This window comes from Rhododendron vialii, chromosome 4a, assembly GCF_030253575.1.
Source record: "Rhododendron vialii isolate Sample 1 chromosome 4a, ASM3025357v1".
Classification (NCBI taxonomy): domain Eukaryota; kingdom Viridiplantae; phylum Streptophyta; class Magnoliopsida; order Ericales; family Ericaceae; genus Rhododendron; species Rhododendron vialii.
The window spans coordinates 19,429,448-19,449,753 of record NC_080560.1 but is presented as its reverse complement, the minus strand read 5'-3'; the positions used below and the strand labels follow the sequence as shown (position 1 = coordinate 19,449,753).

General features: G+C 39.4%; 1 protein-coding gene across 1 annotated transcript; it reads right to left on the bottom strand.

The window, feature by feature from the left end:
• Positions 1 to 600: 600 nt before the first annotated feature.
• On the bottom strand, positions 601 to 14,348 carry LOC131321579 (uncharacterized). The gene is made up of 3 exons (XM_058352456.1): positions 12,335 to 14,348; positions 10,907 to 11,979; positions 601 to 885 (listed from the first exon to the last, which is right to left on the bottom strand). The coding sequence occupies exons 1-3, from the start codon at positions 13,787 to 13,789 to the stop codon at positions 768 to 770; spliced, it is 2,646 nt and encodes an 881-aa protein (XP_058208439.1). The 5' UTR covers positions 13,790 to 14,348; the 3' UTR covers positions 601 to 767.
• Positions 14,349 to 20,306: the final 5,958 nt, after the last annotated feature.

Sequence of the window (20,306 nt, the reverse complement as noted above, 5' to 3'; positions counted from 1 at the left end):
CATGAATGAATATTCCTTAGTGGTCTGAAAACAAAAACAATAAATCAACTAATGTAACTAGCAGCGCAGGATATGGACTTCAACCCTTCATTTTCTGGCATCTCATGTCAAAAAACCAAAGAAACCCAACCAAAAAAAAGAAGAAGAAAGTCTGAGTACTTCGACTACGAAATATTCACACAGGAATGCTGGCAAGAAACTGCAACTATATATCTCTAAATCCATAGCCTAATGAGGCGAGGGGGAGCACAATTTAGTTTTCTTTTCCTTGTAGCGCACGAAAGGCCATGGAAATGTATATACATAGCTATAACAACTCAAAGGTGCTAATTAACTGATGTCATTAGGCATCTCTTCAAACAGCACGTTGTGGGAGATGTCAACATCTCTTTAAGTTTCCGGTGTCGCCATTTGCTTAGGATAGCTATCCAAGGAAACCAGCATTTTAACCACTGAAGAGATCAAAACTTTTCCCTTCAAAAGCGGACACCACTCCCACATCCTCTCTACACGATGGCCGAAAGCTAAAAGTGAAACTAATACGTTGTGGAATTTTGGTGGGTGGTGGAAGACAAACGCAAACATGATTGGCACCTGATGTACTAGCAGCTGCATGCATTCCACGTGTAATTTATCAAGTTATTGTAATTAAATAACCCTTATGTAGGACAGAAGGAAGATACAAAAGAGGGCTGTTGTCCTCTTCAGAACAGGCGTATCGAAAGTCCGGTCCCTACTCCCTACAACTTTCTGTAACTTGATCTTTTTCAATCATATGACCAAAGCGATTGAGCATCACGGGTGGAATACAGGCCACCGATATGGGCCCTTGTGACAGACGTGCTTCGGTTGTTTTCCCCTGAACACTGCATAGCCCACTCCTTCCTGCCACATAAACAACAGTGAAACAAGCATCAGAGAACTAGTCACAGAAAACTAAATGGGAATGAAGAAAAGCTCAACCATGGAATATATACAAGTTGAAGCACACTTGCCAGACCCAAAAGAGTAAACAAAATCAAGCACCAAGAGCACCACAATATCAATGGCCTACTTCAACCTACTATGATTGTCGATCACTATTTAACATGATTAGAAAAACCCACTAAGAGCAGAAACAAGTTCCCATAATTCACTTGAGGAAGATATCCAAAGATAAAGGAAGAGAGGAGCTACTAAAGCTCAACCAGTGTAACATTCAATACCACTTAAGCAGAACTTCCTCACACATCAATCGCATAAAAGATTCACGCATAAAAGTCTTACAGGGAAAGCATAGTCAGAATCGTCAAGCAGATGTCAAGCTTGACTTCTCTACGTATGCAAGGGTCATATTCCATATGTCTGCATACATGTGCAAATTTTTGCTCGGTTTCATGCATGAGAATTCAGCAAGTTTTATATCTGCAAGGTTACCTCAGTACGATTTTTAAAGCTGGTGTCCAGTTTAAATACCCAGATGGAACAGAATCACTTCATCCTATAATCCATCTTGACTGCTAAAACATAAACCCTTTCCAAAAACCGTTGGAATTGGCGCGCAATATTTGTCGGGCTTTTTACCACAAGGTACAGAAAATAAAAATTATTTCCCATCATGTCACCTCCAATTAATGAAACACCAAAACCCTATGAAAGTACCTAAAACCTTAAACCCTGAAAGTGCCTAAACCCTAGGGTACCCTATGAAAGTGCCCAAACCCTAGGGTACCCTATAAAAGTGCCTAAACCATAGGGTATCCTATGAAAATGCCTAAACCCTAGGGTACCTTATGAAAGTGCATAAATCACTAAAACCCTATGATAGGAAAGTGCACCCTAAAACCCCTATGAAAGTGCCTAAACCTAAACCCTAGGGCTCTATGAAAGCGCCTAAACTTAAACCCTAGGGTACCCTAAACCCTAAAATCCTAGGGCACCCTAAAACCCTAGGGTACCCCTAAAATTCTATGGTATCCTAAAATCCTAAGGTACCCTAAGGTTTTAGGGTACCTTAAAACCCTAGGGTGGACATCTGCACTTTTCCTTCAAACTTCTCAGGTTCTATTCACTTCTATGTAGTGACTGAATGTAATCCAAACCATTTCGCTATAGGGTCACAAACTAGAATGGGGATTCCTCGACTTCTGCCTCTGTATGATTCACTCTTGTCTATATGTATTCTTGTTTGTTGAAGGTCTTTCATAGCTCAATCTCAGTAATAGGAATGAAGAAGAGTTTAACTACTCCCATGTGGGGAACCGATGATAAGAATGACACAGATGTAAGTACATAGTCATATAACAAAATATATCTCATAAATTAATCTCATTACTGATTTCACAAGTACAGCGTCATATAAATGCTACTAGCACAAAAACGACCGGAAAAATGGTCCGCCTTCAGAACAAACTAATGTTGTTCCGAATAAATGATTCGAAGAAGCCTACCTTCACCATACCGAGTTCCAAAGTTTATGGCATACTGTGATCCTGTTCCTGTTCCATGTACCGCAAATCCACGAACCAAAAAATTCTGATCCAAACTTTGTTGGTTGGATTGAATTCCTAACTTATTAGTGTCAAGTGTTAAATGTTTAACCAGAGCTCAATGGTATGGGCATTTTAAAACATGTAAAACTTCGTATTCCTTTACGTAATAAAAAAAGCATATACATTTTGCTTCAATTTGGTATGCATTCCATTCTATTCTAGTGTGCTAAACTGCTAATCTGCCAGGCAACATTCGTTGGGCAAAATGTGTGTTCTATACATGTGCGTGTGTTTGTGCACCACTGCAAGTATTACCACTTGGAAACTTCAAGTTTTAAGACAAGAACTTTAAAAGAAAAAAGGAAAATCGTGCATGTGTCTGCACAAACACATGCATCAATGAATGCTACAGTGCCTCGTAGAAAGATTGGCAAGTGACTCCTAAGACCCCGTTCATTTTGGGATTATGGATTTGGATTTATAGGTAATGAGTGCAGAGAAAAATAGAATAATGATTGAAAATAGGGGTAATGATTGGAGAGAGATAGAGAAAAAAATGAGAGTAATGATTAGAGAGAAATAGGGTAATTATTAGAATCCAAAATCCAAAACCCTTAAACGAACGGGGTCTTAGAGTTTGCATCAAATTTTACCGGCCGACATGAAGATTTAAGGGTGCCACGCCCTAATCGGAAAATATGATTCCCTAGGAGTAAAATATCTTACATGAAGGCGAATTTTGGCAATATAACCATTTTAATTTTTGTATTCTCTAAATCATATCGAACGGCGAGCCTTAGAGCCTCGGACAAAACCACATATGTTGCATATAAGCCAATTTCTTACCATGATCATTGATAGAACACCTTTTTTCCCCCACCGGTAGAACTCATGTGTTTTCTCCAATACTCAATTTGTGATCCTTTTGGACCGGGTTTGTACCGATAGGACCCAAATCCCTACCGGTAGGACTCGTCTAAGTGAAATTTTTCGTACATCATCCTAAATTCATATTCCAAAGCCATGGTCCACCTTATTGGGTTACATTATGCATGTTTACGAGTATAATAGTAACATTGTATGCTTTTCACTTGATATCTCATTTGTTGGACGTGAATGGCTTGTTATTTATTGAAAGACGAGTTTATGATACAATGTGAATGAACAAAGAATCAACTGCGTTACGATAACATTTAAAAAGAGTCGTGGACACGTACTACACCCACCAACAGTTGAGGATGCTAGGCAGGGACCACGGGAACCATAATGCCCGGCAGGAGCATTCACTCAGGTTACTTGATGATGAAAAGACGATGCGATACAAACGCAATTAAATGACAATGATATGGAACTTGAGAATATGTGAAACCATGAACGATGTTTGTTATGGTCATACCTCTTTACTTGAGATATCTTGCTTTGTTTCTGCTATTCATTCTTGTCACCTCATGAGCATATAAAGTTAGCGTAGAATTTTCTACTGGGCTAGTATAACTCAACCTTTCATCATTTTTAGGTACAAACCCAAGAGCATTGTGTGCATGGCGCGCAAGTAGTAACACTATTTTGAAAGCTAACATAGAGGAGTTACCTTCGCATCTCTTGTAAATCACATTTTGAAGATGTAATCGTAACTTTAATCACATTCTTTTGACATTTGATAATTGTAAACTCTTAACTCATCTTTTATCTCGCACTTATGTTATTTTGGGCTGGTGGCCATTGATGTAATATAATGAAACTCTTGGAGTTGGGACAGTAATTTGATGATGTGGAAATGGTAAACTCTTTTGGGGTATTATGCATATTGTTGTGAGGATTTTATTTAAGGAAAGTTATTTTATTTATGTTTAAAATCGAGAGCGTGACAACTTGATCATATAAGGCTAAGCTTTCCTCTATTGCCTATTAGGCCATGTGATTATCAATTAATGATAGAAAACAAAATTCTTTAGTGATTTAAGATTTGTTTAATTCAACTTTAACACCAAGGGGTTGGCCCAGTGGTCAAGGCTTTCAAACTTAGGAGCTTGCTCCCTCCTAAGGTCTCATGTTCGAAACCTCTCAGGTCTCCTTTGGGGTCAGTCTCCGCCTTTAAAGGGGGTCCCAACAAATGGGCGGTGGGATTGAGCCCTTAGGATTAGTCAAGGTGTGCGTAAGCTACCCAAACACCTGAGTTAACAAAATTTTTGATGCAAACCAAAATACCAAAGGGAATTAAAGATCCAAAGGAATGAGCAAAATCCCATTCAAGGGGATAAATCCCAAAGGGTAGAGAGAGAAACTATGTCTCAATCAATATATTTAATATTCTTAATAATCAAAAGCTACCAAATGAAAGAACAACTCACCTATTTATAGACTCAATACCCTAACAACACTAAGGACGTGAAATGACACAAATGACCCTAGATCCTACTGCATCATACACCCCCTCTAAAGAAAAAAACTTGTCCTCAAGTTGGACAAAACTCTAAGACAACTAAATAAAGAAAACATAGAAGTGATTATTATGCAGCTTCGAAGTAGACATGTGGCTGTATTCCTTGATCAACGCATCACCCTCAGCACAACCAATCTTCAATATTAGCTTCTTTTTGTATACATCCACCGCAGCCATACTTAGGTGTGAGTAAGCAATCCATTTGGCATGTCTTCGGTACAGCAAAACACCATCAAAAGATTTCCGAACACATACTCCCACAATATACTTAGACCAATCATCATTCAAAGATTTAATAACGTTCATATCATACCCAAGACTTGCTCGAGTGAACACCATGCTCAAGGGGTCTTTAAACTGTTCCATGAGTGCTTCTACTTCTTTTGGTGAAGTCCGATGGGTCGGCGTGGAGAGAAGTGGTGGCTTGGGAACCAATGTACCACAAACTTGAACATCTTGCAATTGGGGCAACTCAGGAGGCAACACTTGAAAGCAATCCTCGACCTATCGTTCAACCAACTCTTCATCAAATAGTGGAGCTTCCAAATCATTCCCATACTCTTCAAGTTGAGTGCCTTGTACCAAAGGCAACTTGAAAGTCAAGTCTTGAGAGCAATCTTCAATCTCAAGGTTACGACTTTCCTCTTCTCCATAACCTTTCGTCAAAAGTTCCTCACCACCTTGTCTAGGCCTAAGGAAACTTTCCTTGAGCATATCAATAAGCATTCCCTCTTCATGATCAACACCAAACTCTCCTTCAAACTTGTTATAAATAGGAACATCTTCATGTGAGAGCTCATCAAAAGTAGAAACATCATTATAACCAATGTCCTCCTTTGAAAACTCGTTAAACTCGGTACCTCCTTCAAAATCACCTCCAAAGTCCTCATTAGGATATTCATCTTAAATCTCAAAAACACAATCATCTTCAAGAACACCCTCAAGTTCTTCATTAGGATATTCATCAAAGATGGGAGCATTGTCAAAATAACTGTGTTCCATCTCATCATCAAACACATCCGGATTGAAGTTCATCTTCTCCTCAACAGAAAGGGCATTACCAAATCATCCACTTAAACACATCCGGATTGAAGATGTATTTCTAGCCTTCAAGGTAGCAAATAAAGGCTGATTTGGTATTGGGACAGCACCTATATCAATTTTGCTTTGTACTCCAATCCCAAAAGACTTCCCACAAGTCCTATACTTAGCAACATTAGCCAAAGAACCGATATTGGCAAAGTGAGGAAAAGGTAAGAACCGTTCCTCGAACGTTTTCTTCATCTTCTCTCACTCTCTAATCTTTCCCTTACCTCTCTTTTTCCTACTATCTTGTAATTATTCTCACCAATTGAAGGCTCTTCCTCGAAGGTGTTTAGAAACTAACTTTACTTTCATTTCATCCGAGATAACATGGCATTCAAATACTCTCTCAAGAGTATTCAACTAATCAACAAACTCCTTAGGAGTGAATCTTCCATCAAACATGGGAAGTTCAACCTCAATGTTGTTCAAACACACTATACGCCAATGCGGAGCACCAAAACAATTCTCCAACGGAACGTGTTTATAGTTGGAAGAATCCATATACCTTGGGTCCGAAGCTGCAAACACCGCACTTTTCCAAACAAGGTAGCTACTTCTTTACTCAACTCTTTAATCTCATTCCGATCACCTTTTGAATTGCAATCTTTTTGCATTCCACATTGTGGTATAACCTTCAATCCTTCACCATTGTTCACAAATCCTCTACCTCTACCTCCTCGTCCTCCCCTACCTCTTTGAGCCATTAAAACCACTCAAATTCGACTCCAAACATCGAATCAACCCGAGAGAACCTGCACCCAGTCAACTCCGTCACCGAACTCAGTCAACTCAGTGACTTTTCAACCCAAACTCAGCCAACTCAATAGCATACCCAGTCAACTTAGTCCCAAACACAGTGAACTCAGCAATTTTTCAACCCAAACCAGTCAACTCAGTGATTAACAGGAGCAAGACAGAGTCGTAACCCCAATATTGAAGTCTAGAAAACTAACGCGAAGAATACCCAACAAATCGATCAGATCTACACACACCCAACAGCAAATCGACAAATCGAAGCTCGCAGCAACCAACCGAACATGAACACACTCGATTAGGGTCCTAAAATCACAAGCACACTCGATTTCGAGCTCAGAACTGGTTGATTAGGGCTCCTACAAGTCAATTAGGGTCAATTTAAGAGTCGATCTGTTGATTTAGGGGTTCGAACTAGTCTGTTCGAGTTCAAAATGGGCAGAATCGTGCTGAATATAGTTCGAATCGAGCTGAATCTGCAGATTTAGGGTTCGAAATCTGATGGGTTGTCTCGAAATCAACTTTAAAGACTTCACGATTCCAAATCTGGCATTTATAGGGTTCGAAACAGCAAGAAATGGGTTTGAAAATCACTAGATGCACTCGATATCAACTGTAGTGTGTTCGAATCAACTAGAAATCAGGAGATGGTAGATCAAAAACCAGTTTAAGACAGGATTCGAGTGAGATTAACGGCTCGGTGGTCACGATTTAGGGCTGAAATGGCTTCGAAATGAACAGAGATCCATGAATTTCGAAGTGCGTTGAGGTGTTTAAGGTTTCTGGCCAAACTCCGGCGAGCTTCCCGGCGCCATTTTAGGGTTCCGGCGAGATTTTCCGGCGCCGTTTTAGGGTTCTGGCGAAATGAAGGGCTAGGATTTCAGCCTAGGCTCTAAATACCAAATGATGCAAACCAAAATACCAAAGGAATGAGCAAAATCCCATTCAAGTGGATAAACCCCAAAAAGGTAGAGAGAGAAACTATGTCTCAATCAATATATTCAATATTCTTAATAATCAAAAGCTACCAAATGAAAGAACAACTCACCTATTTATAGACTCAATGCCCTAACAACACTAAGGACATGAAATGACACAAATGACCCTAGATCCTACTGCATCAAATTTAATTAAACTCTACAACGTATCTTTATTACGTAAATGCATAGATATATTTGCCAATGTAAAATTTGATTGAATCGTTGCGATTCATGATCCAATTCAATCAATGATTCAGAAAAGGGCCAATCAAATTCTTGACTTGATTCGCTATTTGACAACCGTAGTCTAGAGATATAAGATAGCCTAAGCAAATAGAAATTCTAGCCCATTATTTAAATCCTTCTATTTAGCTAAATAAGTCCTCCCATGAACCACAGACAAAGGGGCCATTTCTCTTGTTCATGACGTATACAAGCATTACCAAATGCATCAAACACGTGTCGTGTAAGAGTTAGACAGTTTGCCATCAATGTCGACTAAGTATGAGCCGTATACTCTAAGCATGAGGTGCCATCTTGCAATTTAATCAACTCAAGTAGGCTTGATCAATGAGCTTAAGTGGGCCACTAACCTTACTACTTTTGTTGGTCTTCTTCATACCAAAATTTCTTACACTGTCGTAATTGGTTATAAACCTATTGAAGGACACCCTCCCTAATGAAACAAATCTAGAGGGGTGTGAGAATCAAAGAATTAAGGCGAGATATTTGCATCTTTCCACTAAGCATTCCTATAGACTCAACCTTCCATTGTACTAATCGCATCTCAAACAATCTACTACACTAACGCTTGATTTTCTCAAACTTGTGTTTTCACACATAAAATGTTTTGGTAGAAATCAAGCCAATCAATTATCAATGCCTTGTCAATGGATCCAGAGACATTTAACTATGAGATTTCCCTTGACACATTCTAGCTGATCATACTCACCAAACTCCCAATATATTACGAGTAGCGTATAAATCCTAGCCTAAGACAAGTTAGGAAAATATGCCTCAACCAAATTTATTTAAGAATAAAACTCCAAACAAGGAAAAGACTTGCTTATCATACTTTCATTCATCCTTTTACGCACTAATATAGGGTCATAGTTCATAAAAATGGTGAATAACAAATACTATGCACACCGAGGCGACAGTGAGGAGGCCTTTACTTGATCATTTGAAGGCTATGGTTTATAATGGCATTGCGGATAACTATAAGAGGTTGACAACAAAGACAACATTGAAGAGACCTCTTCTTCATTATTTGGAGCTCTCTCATTGGTGGGGATAAGAAATCCAGGGTTTAAACACCATTTTCTGAAGAGGTGGTAGTGCTTTTGCAAAGCCTTAATAGAGAAGGCACCTAGGCCTGATGATTTCACTGTGGCATTTTTTCAGAGTGCCGAACGGTAGTAGTTGGGATGCAATGGCGGCATCTGTGATTTTTATGCTTCAGGGCTTTCGAGAAAAAATGAATGCCTCCTTTCTGGTCGCACTTCCAAAGAAAGGAGGAACTAAGGGGGCCTATTAGGCAGGTCAGAAAGGATCTAAAAAGCTATAGCCAAGACCCTTGCTTTGCAGATAAAAAATGTGGTAGAGATGCTTATTTCTGAATCTCTTAATGCCTTGTGAGGGGAGTGAACTATTGACACATCTTTGAAAGCTAATGAATATGTTGATTCACTACATCACACGTACTTCTCTTGGCTATGGATTTGAGAAAAAAGGGATTCTGGTGAAGCAGCTTAAAATAGAGCAAGTAAACTAAGTGGCATGAGTGCATATGCAGTCACAACAAGCATATGAAACTTGAAAGCAAGCCAAGGAAATTAGAAATCTGAGATGCATGGAGATGAATTTTAAAACTAGCCACTCGCTTTGTTTTTTTCTGAGAATAAAATCAATGGGTTGGTTATTCCAGAATCTATCAATATCCTTTGCAAATGTGTGTGAGCTCAAAAAGCCTCTTATCTCCCAATCCTAATTTCTTAGATTTTTGAATTTTTTTAACAATAAAAACACCCACGTAAGTGACAACAAGAAAAACCGCAAATCATACACGTTCGATGCACACCCCCTTTTGCATAGAACAGGTTGGAAGACTTCCTTAACTTCCTATTCCCCCTTTTGCACACCCACGTCCCCACATTCTTTGATTTTTTTTCTTTTCCCAGCCCCGTGTTCCCGCTATTACCACCAAATCCATGTACAACAGGTCCCCATTTTCTTCACTGCAATTCTAATATTCTTCCTCCGCCGAGCAATCCTAATATTAATTCTTCCCCAAATGATGGTTTCCATGATTCATATCTATGCCCTCTACTGCAAGTTTGGCTCATTTGTTCATGTATTTTTCGGTACCAAGTAAGGCTCTATTGGTTACGAGGATTTGTTTACAAACTGCATGCATATCAATTGCTCATATCACAGGTTGATTTCCATCTCCAAAATAACCTACCCCTTTATGAGAATTTGATCACGGTATTGCGAGTATTTTGTTTTGTTCTTCATCCTGTAAATTTGATTTAGTTCTTCAAGCTTAAGTTCTTGCAATATCTATTTTTCCTGTCCTCTTTCGCTATTTTAAATTATGAGAATTTGTTCCCAATGCTGGGCATATTTTGTTTGCGGTTTTTCCTCCATTTCACAATTGAGAATTAATGTATTAGAATTGTTGTGCCCATTCGATGTACGGGATAACACTTAACACAGAAAAAAGTTTTCATTGACATATTTTGTCCCCGTGCATCAAACGGGTACAAAATGTGTTAACCTTTTTTTATTAAGTAATGTAAGTGGGCATAGATTATAGATATACGATTTAAAACTAGTGTTGTGCCCGTTTGATGCACAGAAATGGAAAAAATACATCGTGGACTTTTTTTTTGCCCCGTGCATCGAACGGGCACAACGCTGGTTAAATATCTATTATATAGAGATTAGGAAATCAAAGCTCCAGCTATGCTGTAACACTAACACATCCAAAAGGAAAAAGATCACACAAGTTTTATGCTCAATGCTTGCTGGTACAGAAGGCAGTAACAAGGATATATAAATCATCCACTTAAACATTTCAGGATGAAAAAGACATCAAATATTTATTTTTTCACATCAACTCAAAAGTCCAATTGCAGTTAAGAGATGGATAGCCAGAGTAGACCACTTACTTGGCACAATTAGCAGGAGACAATGCCGCTTGATGGTTAGTTGTAAAGGCACGGGGACTCCCATATATCATATCATTCTGAGAAGCTTCCTCTGGTGAATTATGAGGAAAATGGCCTTCCATGCCTGGCACAGGTCCAACTAAAGTTTGTGGTAACCAAGGATCAAGGGTAGCATCAGGAACAGAAGCAACAAACGTCCCACCATTCTGGCAATTTCCAAGGAAAACATTCTGAGGAGAACGAGTGCTAGTAAGGGCTTGACCATCTTTTGCAAACAGTGATGCCATGGTCTTATGTGGCGTAGGATGGACCAAATCTTCTTTATTTGTTCTGTTCGGATCTGGAGATAATAGCCAGCTGGCCGAGCCACCCACCAAACCTAGACCATCTTGTCCAAGAGGAGAAGTGCTCCACATCTGCCATGTCCCCTGCTCATTTGCATTACTTAAACCACCTATTGGTGAAGGATGCATATTCTGGGCGTTCGTTGTACTTGCATATTGATTAGAAAAAGAATTCCTTTCATCAAAAGCTCGTATCCGTGACATTGGAGACTCAATTGGTGATGGCCTGTTGCATTCAGCAGATGCAGATATGTTCTTTAAAGCGGATGGGTTTTGCAATCCCATGTCTGTAGCAAATCCAGTACACAGGTCTAACTGGAAATTATTCAGTGACTCTGAAACAGGCCCAAGCAAAGATAGTGGGTCGGGAACATAACACGGTTCTCCAAAAATCTCGGACTCATCTCGTAAAAAATCACGACGTCCTTCTCCAAGGCAAGGAAACATGGCTTTGGGTGTTAATGAGGGAACAAAACCACTACTTGTCGATACACTAGGAAAGGTAGGTAAGGCAAATGGTGATGGCAGTCCAAACTCAATGGGGTTAGCAAATGATTGTGCAGGGAATGAGTGACCAGCCAAAGGAGGACTCTGAACTTGTGCTTGGGACTTCCCATTTGGTCTACTTATTACATTTGAATTAGTTGGTTGAGGAACAGCTGATGAACGACTAAATAATTGGTGCCATGACTTTTTAGGGACTGATGGTGGTTCTGGTTCAATGATCACCTGAAGTAAACAGCACAACATAAACACAAAGCACACATAAGTTCATCATCAAGGGTATAGATAGACACGGCTACCATAAAATGTGGCCCACTAGATCATGGATAGGTTAATCTCTAACAATGAGAACCTAATCGGTTCTGTCCTATATCCTTTGCTTGTAACTTGAAGAAAAGTAGGGAAAAAACATCTTTGCTTGCAAGGAGGTACTTCTATAATCGATATCATAGTAAATGCACTGAAGATTACAATACAATTCGTTGAATATTTCCACAACTCTTTTGGAACAGCCTACAAGCATATTAAACAAATAATTAGTCCTAAATACATAACAATCAAGAGGAGAACGATAACTTACAGGACGGCTAGTGGTCTTGTCATCACTGCTTATATTTTTTCCAGACTGAAATGACTCTCTCCAATTAGTGGAATCGTGTACATGATCTACAGAACCATTAGGCTTGTTTTCTCTTGAAATAGCAGTAGCAGTATTTGCACCCTTTCCAAAAAAAGTACCCCTCATTTGGTCCAGGTATTGTGGTCCAGTATTTCCTGGGCTATGATTGTTTGTACTGGCAACCTTACTCCCATGTGCCATTTCCGTGCCGCTGGCCTTGGCATGTTCTGAGCCCGTTCGGTGACTTTCCCATCGATCAGTCTCACTCTTCCTATCAAACTCCCATTTCCGTTCACTCTCCTTTCCGGCTCTCTTTTCCAGCTCTTCAGCATCGGAGTTGCTTTTATTAGACCCCTTGTCTTTTTCCTTCCTTTTGTCTTGACGCTTTTTCTCTGCTTCCTTCTTAATGTCTTTTTCCCTGGCAGCAGTTGAGCCTCTGCTACGATCCTTCTCAGCCTCCATCTTCTCTCCCCTCAGTCTCCTACGTTCCTCCACCAACCTTGCAACCTCCTCCCTCTGCTTTCTCTCCTCCTCCTCCAATTGCTCCCTCTCCAACCTAGCCTGTCTCTTCTCTTCAGCCTTTCTGCGCGCCTTCTCTCCTTTACTCTCTTGAAAATTCGCCCCAATTTCATCTTGTTTACTAAACATACCCTTGTGTTCTGCATCTGACAAAGAATCATCTCTGGCCGAACAAACCCGAGTCATCTTTCTCCAGACCCATCCGATGCTCAAGAAAAACATTTTCAATAGCTTGCAAGCAAAAATTACAACTCGTGAATAAGACGATTCCTGCATACAATCATCATCACCGCAGAAAAATCTGACTCCATTCTCCTGCCAATGACTAGACTTCTCAGAAAAGGACCCACCGACCCAATTACCATTCTCCAACCAATCTTGACCGCATATCCAACCATTATCGGACCACACCTTCCCGTTCAACATCTTCCCACTTTTCCCAACCAAATCTTTAAACACACCAGAATTCGAGAACTCAAGTCCAGGAGGAACAGGGAGGTCCAACACCGGTCTCCTCGAAACATGCCCACAATAGGAACACATAAATTTCCCCCCCGATGGATTCTGATCCCTATATGCAGTCAAACAGTTCCTACACCTCCGCATCGCCGTCTTCCGAAGCTTCTGCATCTCAATCGCCTCGAACCTCTTCCTCTCCCTAAGCCGGGTGTTCCTCCGCACCCGCCAGGCAGACAACTGTGGCATCAGAACCTCGTACCAGAACAGGGTAACCAACAGCACGAAAACACAGGCCAACCTCGGCGACGTGATTTCGAACCGGAAAGCCGGTGGCAAGAGCTGTGATAGGGCCCACAGGCCAATCATTGGAATCACTAACCACGGAAGCATGGTAGCAATCCGTCGAGACCACTTCTGAATCACACACAGTATACACATTATCCTCTAACCCCCTCTTCTCACCCTATCTTTCCCTTATTTTTGAAATTGAATCAAAACAATAATATCACTTCAAACCCTAATGACCAAATCGAACGATGACGCTATGAAATCTTTCCAACGTAATTTAAAACACCTATCCCCAAGAATATTCTTCGAATCGAATTGAAAAATAAATAAATGCAATCCCTTTTCAAACCCTAACAGCGCGTGCCGTGCAATATAACCTAGTTTTCGAGGCGAGAAATCGAGGCTAATCGTAATAGTGAGCCTGGTAAAAGCGATTATTAACGACCAATTGGGGTTTCAGAAACGGTGCCGTTTGAAGAAGCTCCGACCCCATTAGAAGCGTGGGAAGAATGGAATAATGGGATTCGAAGACTTACGGAGTGGACGGCCATTGACGGTAGTATTGACGGCGGAGACGGTGGTCGCCGCGGCGGTTGGTTTCTATTTTTGTGTTTTGACACCGAAGAAAGTGGGAGGATGGGGATTTGGAGAGAGAGAGAGAGAGAGAAATGAAGAAGAAAATGTTGGGATGTTTTGAATTGTGTAATATGTGATACTCGTCAAAAAAAGAGAGTATGTGATAGATGAACCGTTGGAGCGGATAAAAAAACCGTTGGAGCGAAGTGAACCGGGTTCGGAGATCGGGCCGTTTGCGGTCGAAGCCCCGACTGTTGGAGGGGAGCTGCAGCTCGGAAAGCAAATGATGGAAATTAGGTGCTCCTCATCAAGAGAAATCAATACCTCATATCGGTATCCGTCGGTGATTGCAATCGTCCAAACGTCGATGGAACGGTCCAGATTTATATTCTCTTCCTCCCCTCACCCAACCACTTTTTCTCTCTCTAAAATCATGATCGTCCAAAATACATTTAAACGGCTGAGATCGCTGACAAGGTACTACATGGGTGGTATCTACCCGACTCCCAAAAACTTCTCCCTATCAGAGAGTGTGAATTTGTTCATATATTTAACTATGATTAATTCCACTATTATGCACAAAAATAATTAGGAGTGTGAAAAAACAAAAAGCCCTAGTTTTAAGGCCGGAGGAAGGAGGGTTGATTGATTATATTTCACGCAAGAAACGAACACCATCAAAAGCAAAAAAATCATGAACACAATCAAGTTTATATTTTGTATCGAACGATTCAGATTGAAAAAATATGGTCAACGAAAGCACTGAGAGAACTACATATAATTTGATCGCAAGTTCTACAGTAGATTTGAATCTAGGTTCGAAATCTTCAAGTTCTATTGATTTTTTTGCCCATTTGAGTTCTAATCCTCTTTTCCATCCTTTTTTTCTTTTCCGGTAACGTTTTCATCTTCTTTTATTTTCTTAGTAATATTTTGTGGGTGTATTATCTATCTCAGGGACGGATTTAGAAATGTCATTTAGTGGGGGCACCTTGTTAATCATAGTGGCGAAATTTTATTTTTCTAGTTAACCATAATAAGATCGTTACATAATTAAGGCATGAAATACAAACCACAAAAATATATAACACATACTTTTCACTTAAATTGTGTAAAAATAAGCACAAAATCTTAGACAAAATTTGAGAGAATGTTTTACATGAACATCCACAAGTTTTAGAATGATTGATATAGTTTTATTAATGATATTATTTTAAAATATTGCTCTTAGATGGTTAAAAATAAGTACAATTAAGAAAGAATCGATCCAAGTAGACAAATAGTTCGAAAATCAACAAGTATAAATACACCATATGACGAAATTGAAACATAAAACTAGTTTTATATGTATATTTTCAAGATATGTGCACTTGTTTATATGTAGTAGAACACTTAATTTTATAATTATGCAAATATACGAAAATATAACAAAATTATTTTAGTTTCAAGCGGGGGCACGTGCCCCCCTTTCCCTCCGGCCCTGATCTATCCTCTTAAAGAACACAAGGCATTTCTTCACTGAGTAACCACTGGACAATATATATCCATAGCTGACCCTATGTCTCTCTCCCTCTCTCTCAACCCTAGCCACCACAACTCCTCTTCTCCATTCCCCTCCCCCGTGGGTTCCATACCCTTGTTCGATGGCAGGAGAGGAAGGCCATGGTACTATTCCGACTCCATTTCTTTGTTTTTTTCTTTTTTTCTTCCATCTCTTCAGATCAACGACTTGTCGTCTGATTTGTGAGAATTTTGTCTCTCGTTTTATGAGAGTTGTTAGTTTCGCATTTGGACGAATTTTGTCTACAGATCGAGTTCTCTCAATCAAGGTTGTTTCACAATGATATTAGTTTTTCAGTGTTCTATCCCTACATGATGTCTTTGGCGGGACAACTCGTGGTGACTTAGCAGATCTATAGTTTTTTGGAGTTCATTAGTGCGTTCATACTTGGTTGGAGTGTATGCATCTAATCGTTTGGGTATTTGGTGTCTTTTGTCCTTAACTTTGCATTTTTCTTGTTTGAGACTCCTAATTAAATGTTAGGCAGTTTAAAAGCATCGTTGTTGGGTCAGGCCATGCCTAGGTTAGGATAAAGGACATCGATTATCTTGTGATTTACTCGTTTTGTATTTGTTAAACGATTAGTTTGGCTTTGTCCAAGTTCTTTGTATCGTTTTTTAAGTGCCGCTATCAATACAATCTTCTCACTTTTGACCCAAAAAAAAAGAGAAAAAGAACACGACTTTGTATTGTTTTATTGTTATTTCGGTATTCTATTGTAGTATTGTTTTTATGTGATTGTATTGTTTTATCGTCTTTAAGAACATGTGGCTTAAAAAAAATGGCGATTTCGATTTTTTTATTGTGATTGTATTGTTTTTTATACAAAAGGCGTTATGAATTGTATTGTTTTAGAATTGATTTTATTTCCCACGATGGAAATAAAAGTTGGAAAATTTGTTGTGTTTTCTGAAATGAGTGAAACCCAATTAATAAATTAGCGATCGTTCCTTATCTAAAGGAAAAGAGAAATCTGACCACTTTTTAGTTGAACTCGACAAACCAGGTTGAACTCAGCAAATGAAATTCCGGTGGAACTTGGCAAACTATAGTGGAGATGAGAAACAAAAAGGTGTATTTGATCTATTAATTAAACTCACTTTGTTTATTCCTATTTTTTAAAGGTTAATTATGGTTGAGATTAGAGTGGATTATGTGGAGCCCCTTGGATGGTAGGAGCCAATAGAATGGGGAGTAATTCACACTATCCTGCCGAGGAGAGCCTATTAAGCACGGATGATACACAACCAAATAATAAGAATTCCAATTTGGCTTTCACATTAATCAATGAATTTTTTCGAATATCAATACACCTTTTGCAAGCTGTTTGTTTGAAAAACTCTCTCTCTCTCTCTCTCTCTCTCTCTCTCTCAAACCGTAGCCGCCACCAATATCCTTCTTCTCCTTTCCCCCTCCCCCTATGGTTCACACCCTTAGACGGCAGTGGGAGGGGAAGGCCTCTATATTTTTCTATTGGTTTTGTTTTTCTTCTGCCTCTGTGAGGGTTTTGTCTCTTGTTTTATCGAGAGTTTAATTTTGTCTTTGGACGAATATTTGTCTACATATCGGGTTCTTTCAAATACGATGTTGCTTCACAATGATATCTGTGCCAATAGTGTTTTTTACCTTACATGATGTTTTTGGCGAGGCAACTCGTGAAGGTTTGTCAGATATGTAGTTTTTTGGAAGTTCATTGGTGCGTCCATACTTGGTTAGAGTCCATCTGATCGTCTGGATATTTATTATCTTTTATCTGTGACTAGCATTTTATCTCTTTTGAGATTGCTGATTCTATGTATGAATATATAGTAGATCGTGTGTCATTCTTTGCGTCTAGCTCAACGTCTAAGTCAGGGTGAAAGACATCTAGTTTGGCTTTGTCTAATATATTTGTAATGAACTCTGTTATGTAAATGCCGCTAGGCAATTATTAATATCTCTTTTCAATTTTTGACAAAAAAAATACACTGTTTTGCTATTATCTAAACAACTCAATGGACTTTAGTAAGCATTTCCTTTTGTTAAACATTCTTTAAAAAAAAGTTATTGAACCAGGTAAATCACACTTTCTATCCAAACACAAAACTCTATTTCATTTTAGGTCTATTACCATTACCCTTTTCTAGACATACATCCAAAAGTTGACGAATTGTCAACACATTAGGCTCACTTGAGCTAACTTAGGGGTTACAATGCAAAAACATATAATGGGAGAATAAGTAAGTCTCATTGCACTGCAATCAGCTTACTTGGCCTTCATTGATTTCTTTAGAATATATAGCTATGTAATTGGAGGGGAAGAGTGAAACTTTGGCTCAAAAGTATAGTGTTGGAAATTGGCTAGAATTCCTAAAATGACTAGGATTCGTATTCCTATTCGGTTTAAGTTTATTTAGTGCTTTCCTATAAATAGGAACCTTGGGGGTTCCTAGGGTTATGGTCTTTTGTTCAAGGGCTTTGATATTAGGGTTTTGTTCATCTCTTAGGGGTCCACCAAGGGTTTGTGTCTCCTTTTTGGGTTCCACCAGAGATTTATCCCTAGATATCTGTTTGGTGCTTCAAGTAGAGTTACGGGTATAGCCGACTCTTTGTTTCTCTCTCCGTTTATAGTGAATTCTCTTGCTCTTTTCCCCGTGGAGTACGTTCTTGCTTTGTGCTTGAACCAAACCACGTATATCTTTGTGTTCTTATTTTTCGCTTGTTGATTTGTTATATTCTCAATTTCGTGTTTGGCACAGCAAATTGGTATCAGAGCTCTGGGGTTTCAATTCGAGACTTTTGTTTTCCACTGCGTATTGTGCAATTGGTGATCGTTTCAATGGCGACTCGTTTCGAAATTGCGAAGTTCGATGGGCAGAGCACTAGCTTCAGTTTATGGCGTATTAAGATGAAGGCTTTGCTTATTCAACAAGGATTACACAAGATTTTGTTGGGAAAATTGAAGAAGCCTGCTGATATGTAGGATAGTGTGTTTAAGGATCTATGCGAAGGCGCTCAGTTCGATTCAGTTGTGTTTAGCCGATGATGTGCTTCGCGAGGTCGGGGAGGAGGATACGACTGCCAGTATTTGGTTGAAGTTGGAAAGCATTTATATGACGAAGTCTCTTACCAACAGGTTGTATTTGAAGCAGCGCCTTTATATGTTTCGTATGAGGGAAGGTATGCCCGTAAAAGACCATCTATATGAGTTAAATCAAATTATTATGGATTTAAAAAATATTGATGTTGTGATTAATGATGAAGATCAAGCTCTTATTGTGTTATGTTCTTTGCCTGCGTCATATGAGCATTTTGTTACAACCCTACTTTACGGGAGAGATACGATTTCCATGGAGGATGTTAAATCTAGTTTATATTCAAAGGAATTAAGGAAAAAAGTATCCCATGAAAGTGAGGTTTATGTTGATGGTTTGGTGGCGCAAGGAAGACCTTTTGAGAGGGATAATGGAAGTAGAGGGGTTTCTGGCTCTCGTTCCACAAATCAGGAAATAAAGTGTTTTTACTGTAGGAAATACGGGCACATGGTGAGAAATTGTCCTAGGATGAAAAATAAGGACAATTTTGAAGTGAAGGTTGTTGCTAGTATTGTTGAAGAGGATTCCGACAATTCACTTATGGTTCTTTCTATGAGTGTCGGTGATGTCTGTTCGAATACTGAATGGATTCTGGACTCCAGATGTTCTTACCACATGTATCCGAATAAGAATTGGTTCGATACTTATGAATTGGTCAGCTGTGGTACAATTCTTATGGGGAATAATATGCCCTGTAGAATTGTTGGGATTGGAACAATTAAAGTCAGAATGCATGATCGGTTTGTGAGGACGTTGTTTGGTGTTCGACATATACCAGATTTGAAGAGGAACCTTATCTCTTTGGGTACTCTTGACTCTTTGGGTTGGAAGCATACGCTGAAGGTGGAGTCTTGAGAGTTTTGAAGGATGCTTGTGTTTTAATGAAAGGTCGGAAATCGAATAACCTCTATGTGCTTGATGGTAGTACGATTGTGGGTGCTACATCTTTGGGTTCTTCATCGGTGAATTCGAGGTTAACTCAATATTGGGTTTTTAACTCCATGGTAGAGTCGATAATTAACTCCTTGTGGAGTTTGAGCAGATCTTCATGTGTATCCGGGAGGGATGCGTTGGGTGGGAGGTGCCCGTTGGAAGATATAGGCTCAATTTGGAGGCATGTGCGATTGGGTTTCCTGAGTAGCGTTTTCAAGGTCAAGCATGTGTGTTTGAGCCTTACTCGTTTGTGCCATTAGTGATTGTCTCGTGGGGGGCAGCCCCGTGGGGGGCTTTTAAGGGAGATGAGCGATTAAAGGAGATGATTGCCTATAGTGTTGAGTTTGATAGAATTCAAGTTAAGGTGGAGATTTGTTGGAAATTGATCAGAATTCCTAAATTGACTAGGATTCGTATTCCTATTCGGTTTAAGTTTATTTAGTGCTTTCCTATAAATAGGAACCTTGGGGGTTCCTAGGGTTATGGTCTTTTGTTCAAGGGCTTAGATATTAGGGTTTTGTTC

Excerpts from the sequence above, each read along its gene's own strand:
- LOC131321579 (XM_058352456.1), bottom strand. The coding sequence starts at position 13,789 with ATGTGTATACTGTGTGTGATTCAGAAGTGGTCTCGACGGATTGCTACC. Across the intron at positions 11,980-12,334 it reads ACAAGACCACTAGCCGTCCT|GTGATCATTGAACCAGAACC; the intron begins GTAAGTTATCGT and ends TGTTTACTTCAG. Across the intron at positions 886-10,906 it reads TCTCCTGCTAATTGTGCCAA|GAAGGAGTGGGCTATGCAGT; the intron begins GTAAGTGGTCTA and ends TTTATGTGGCAG.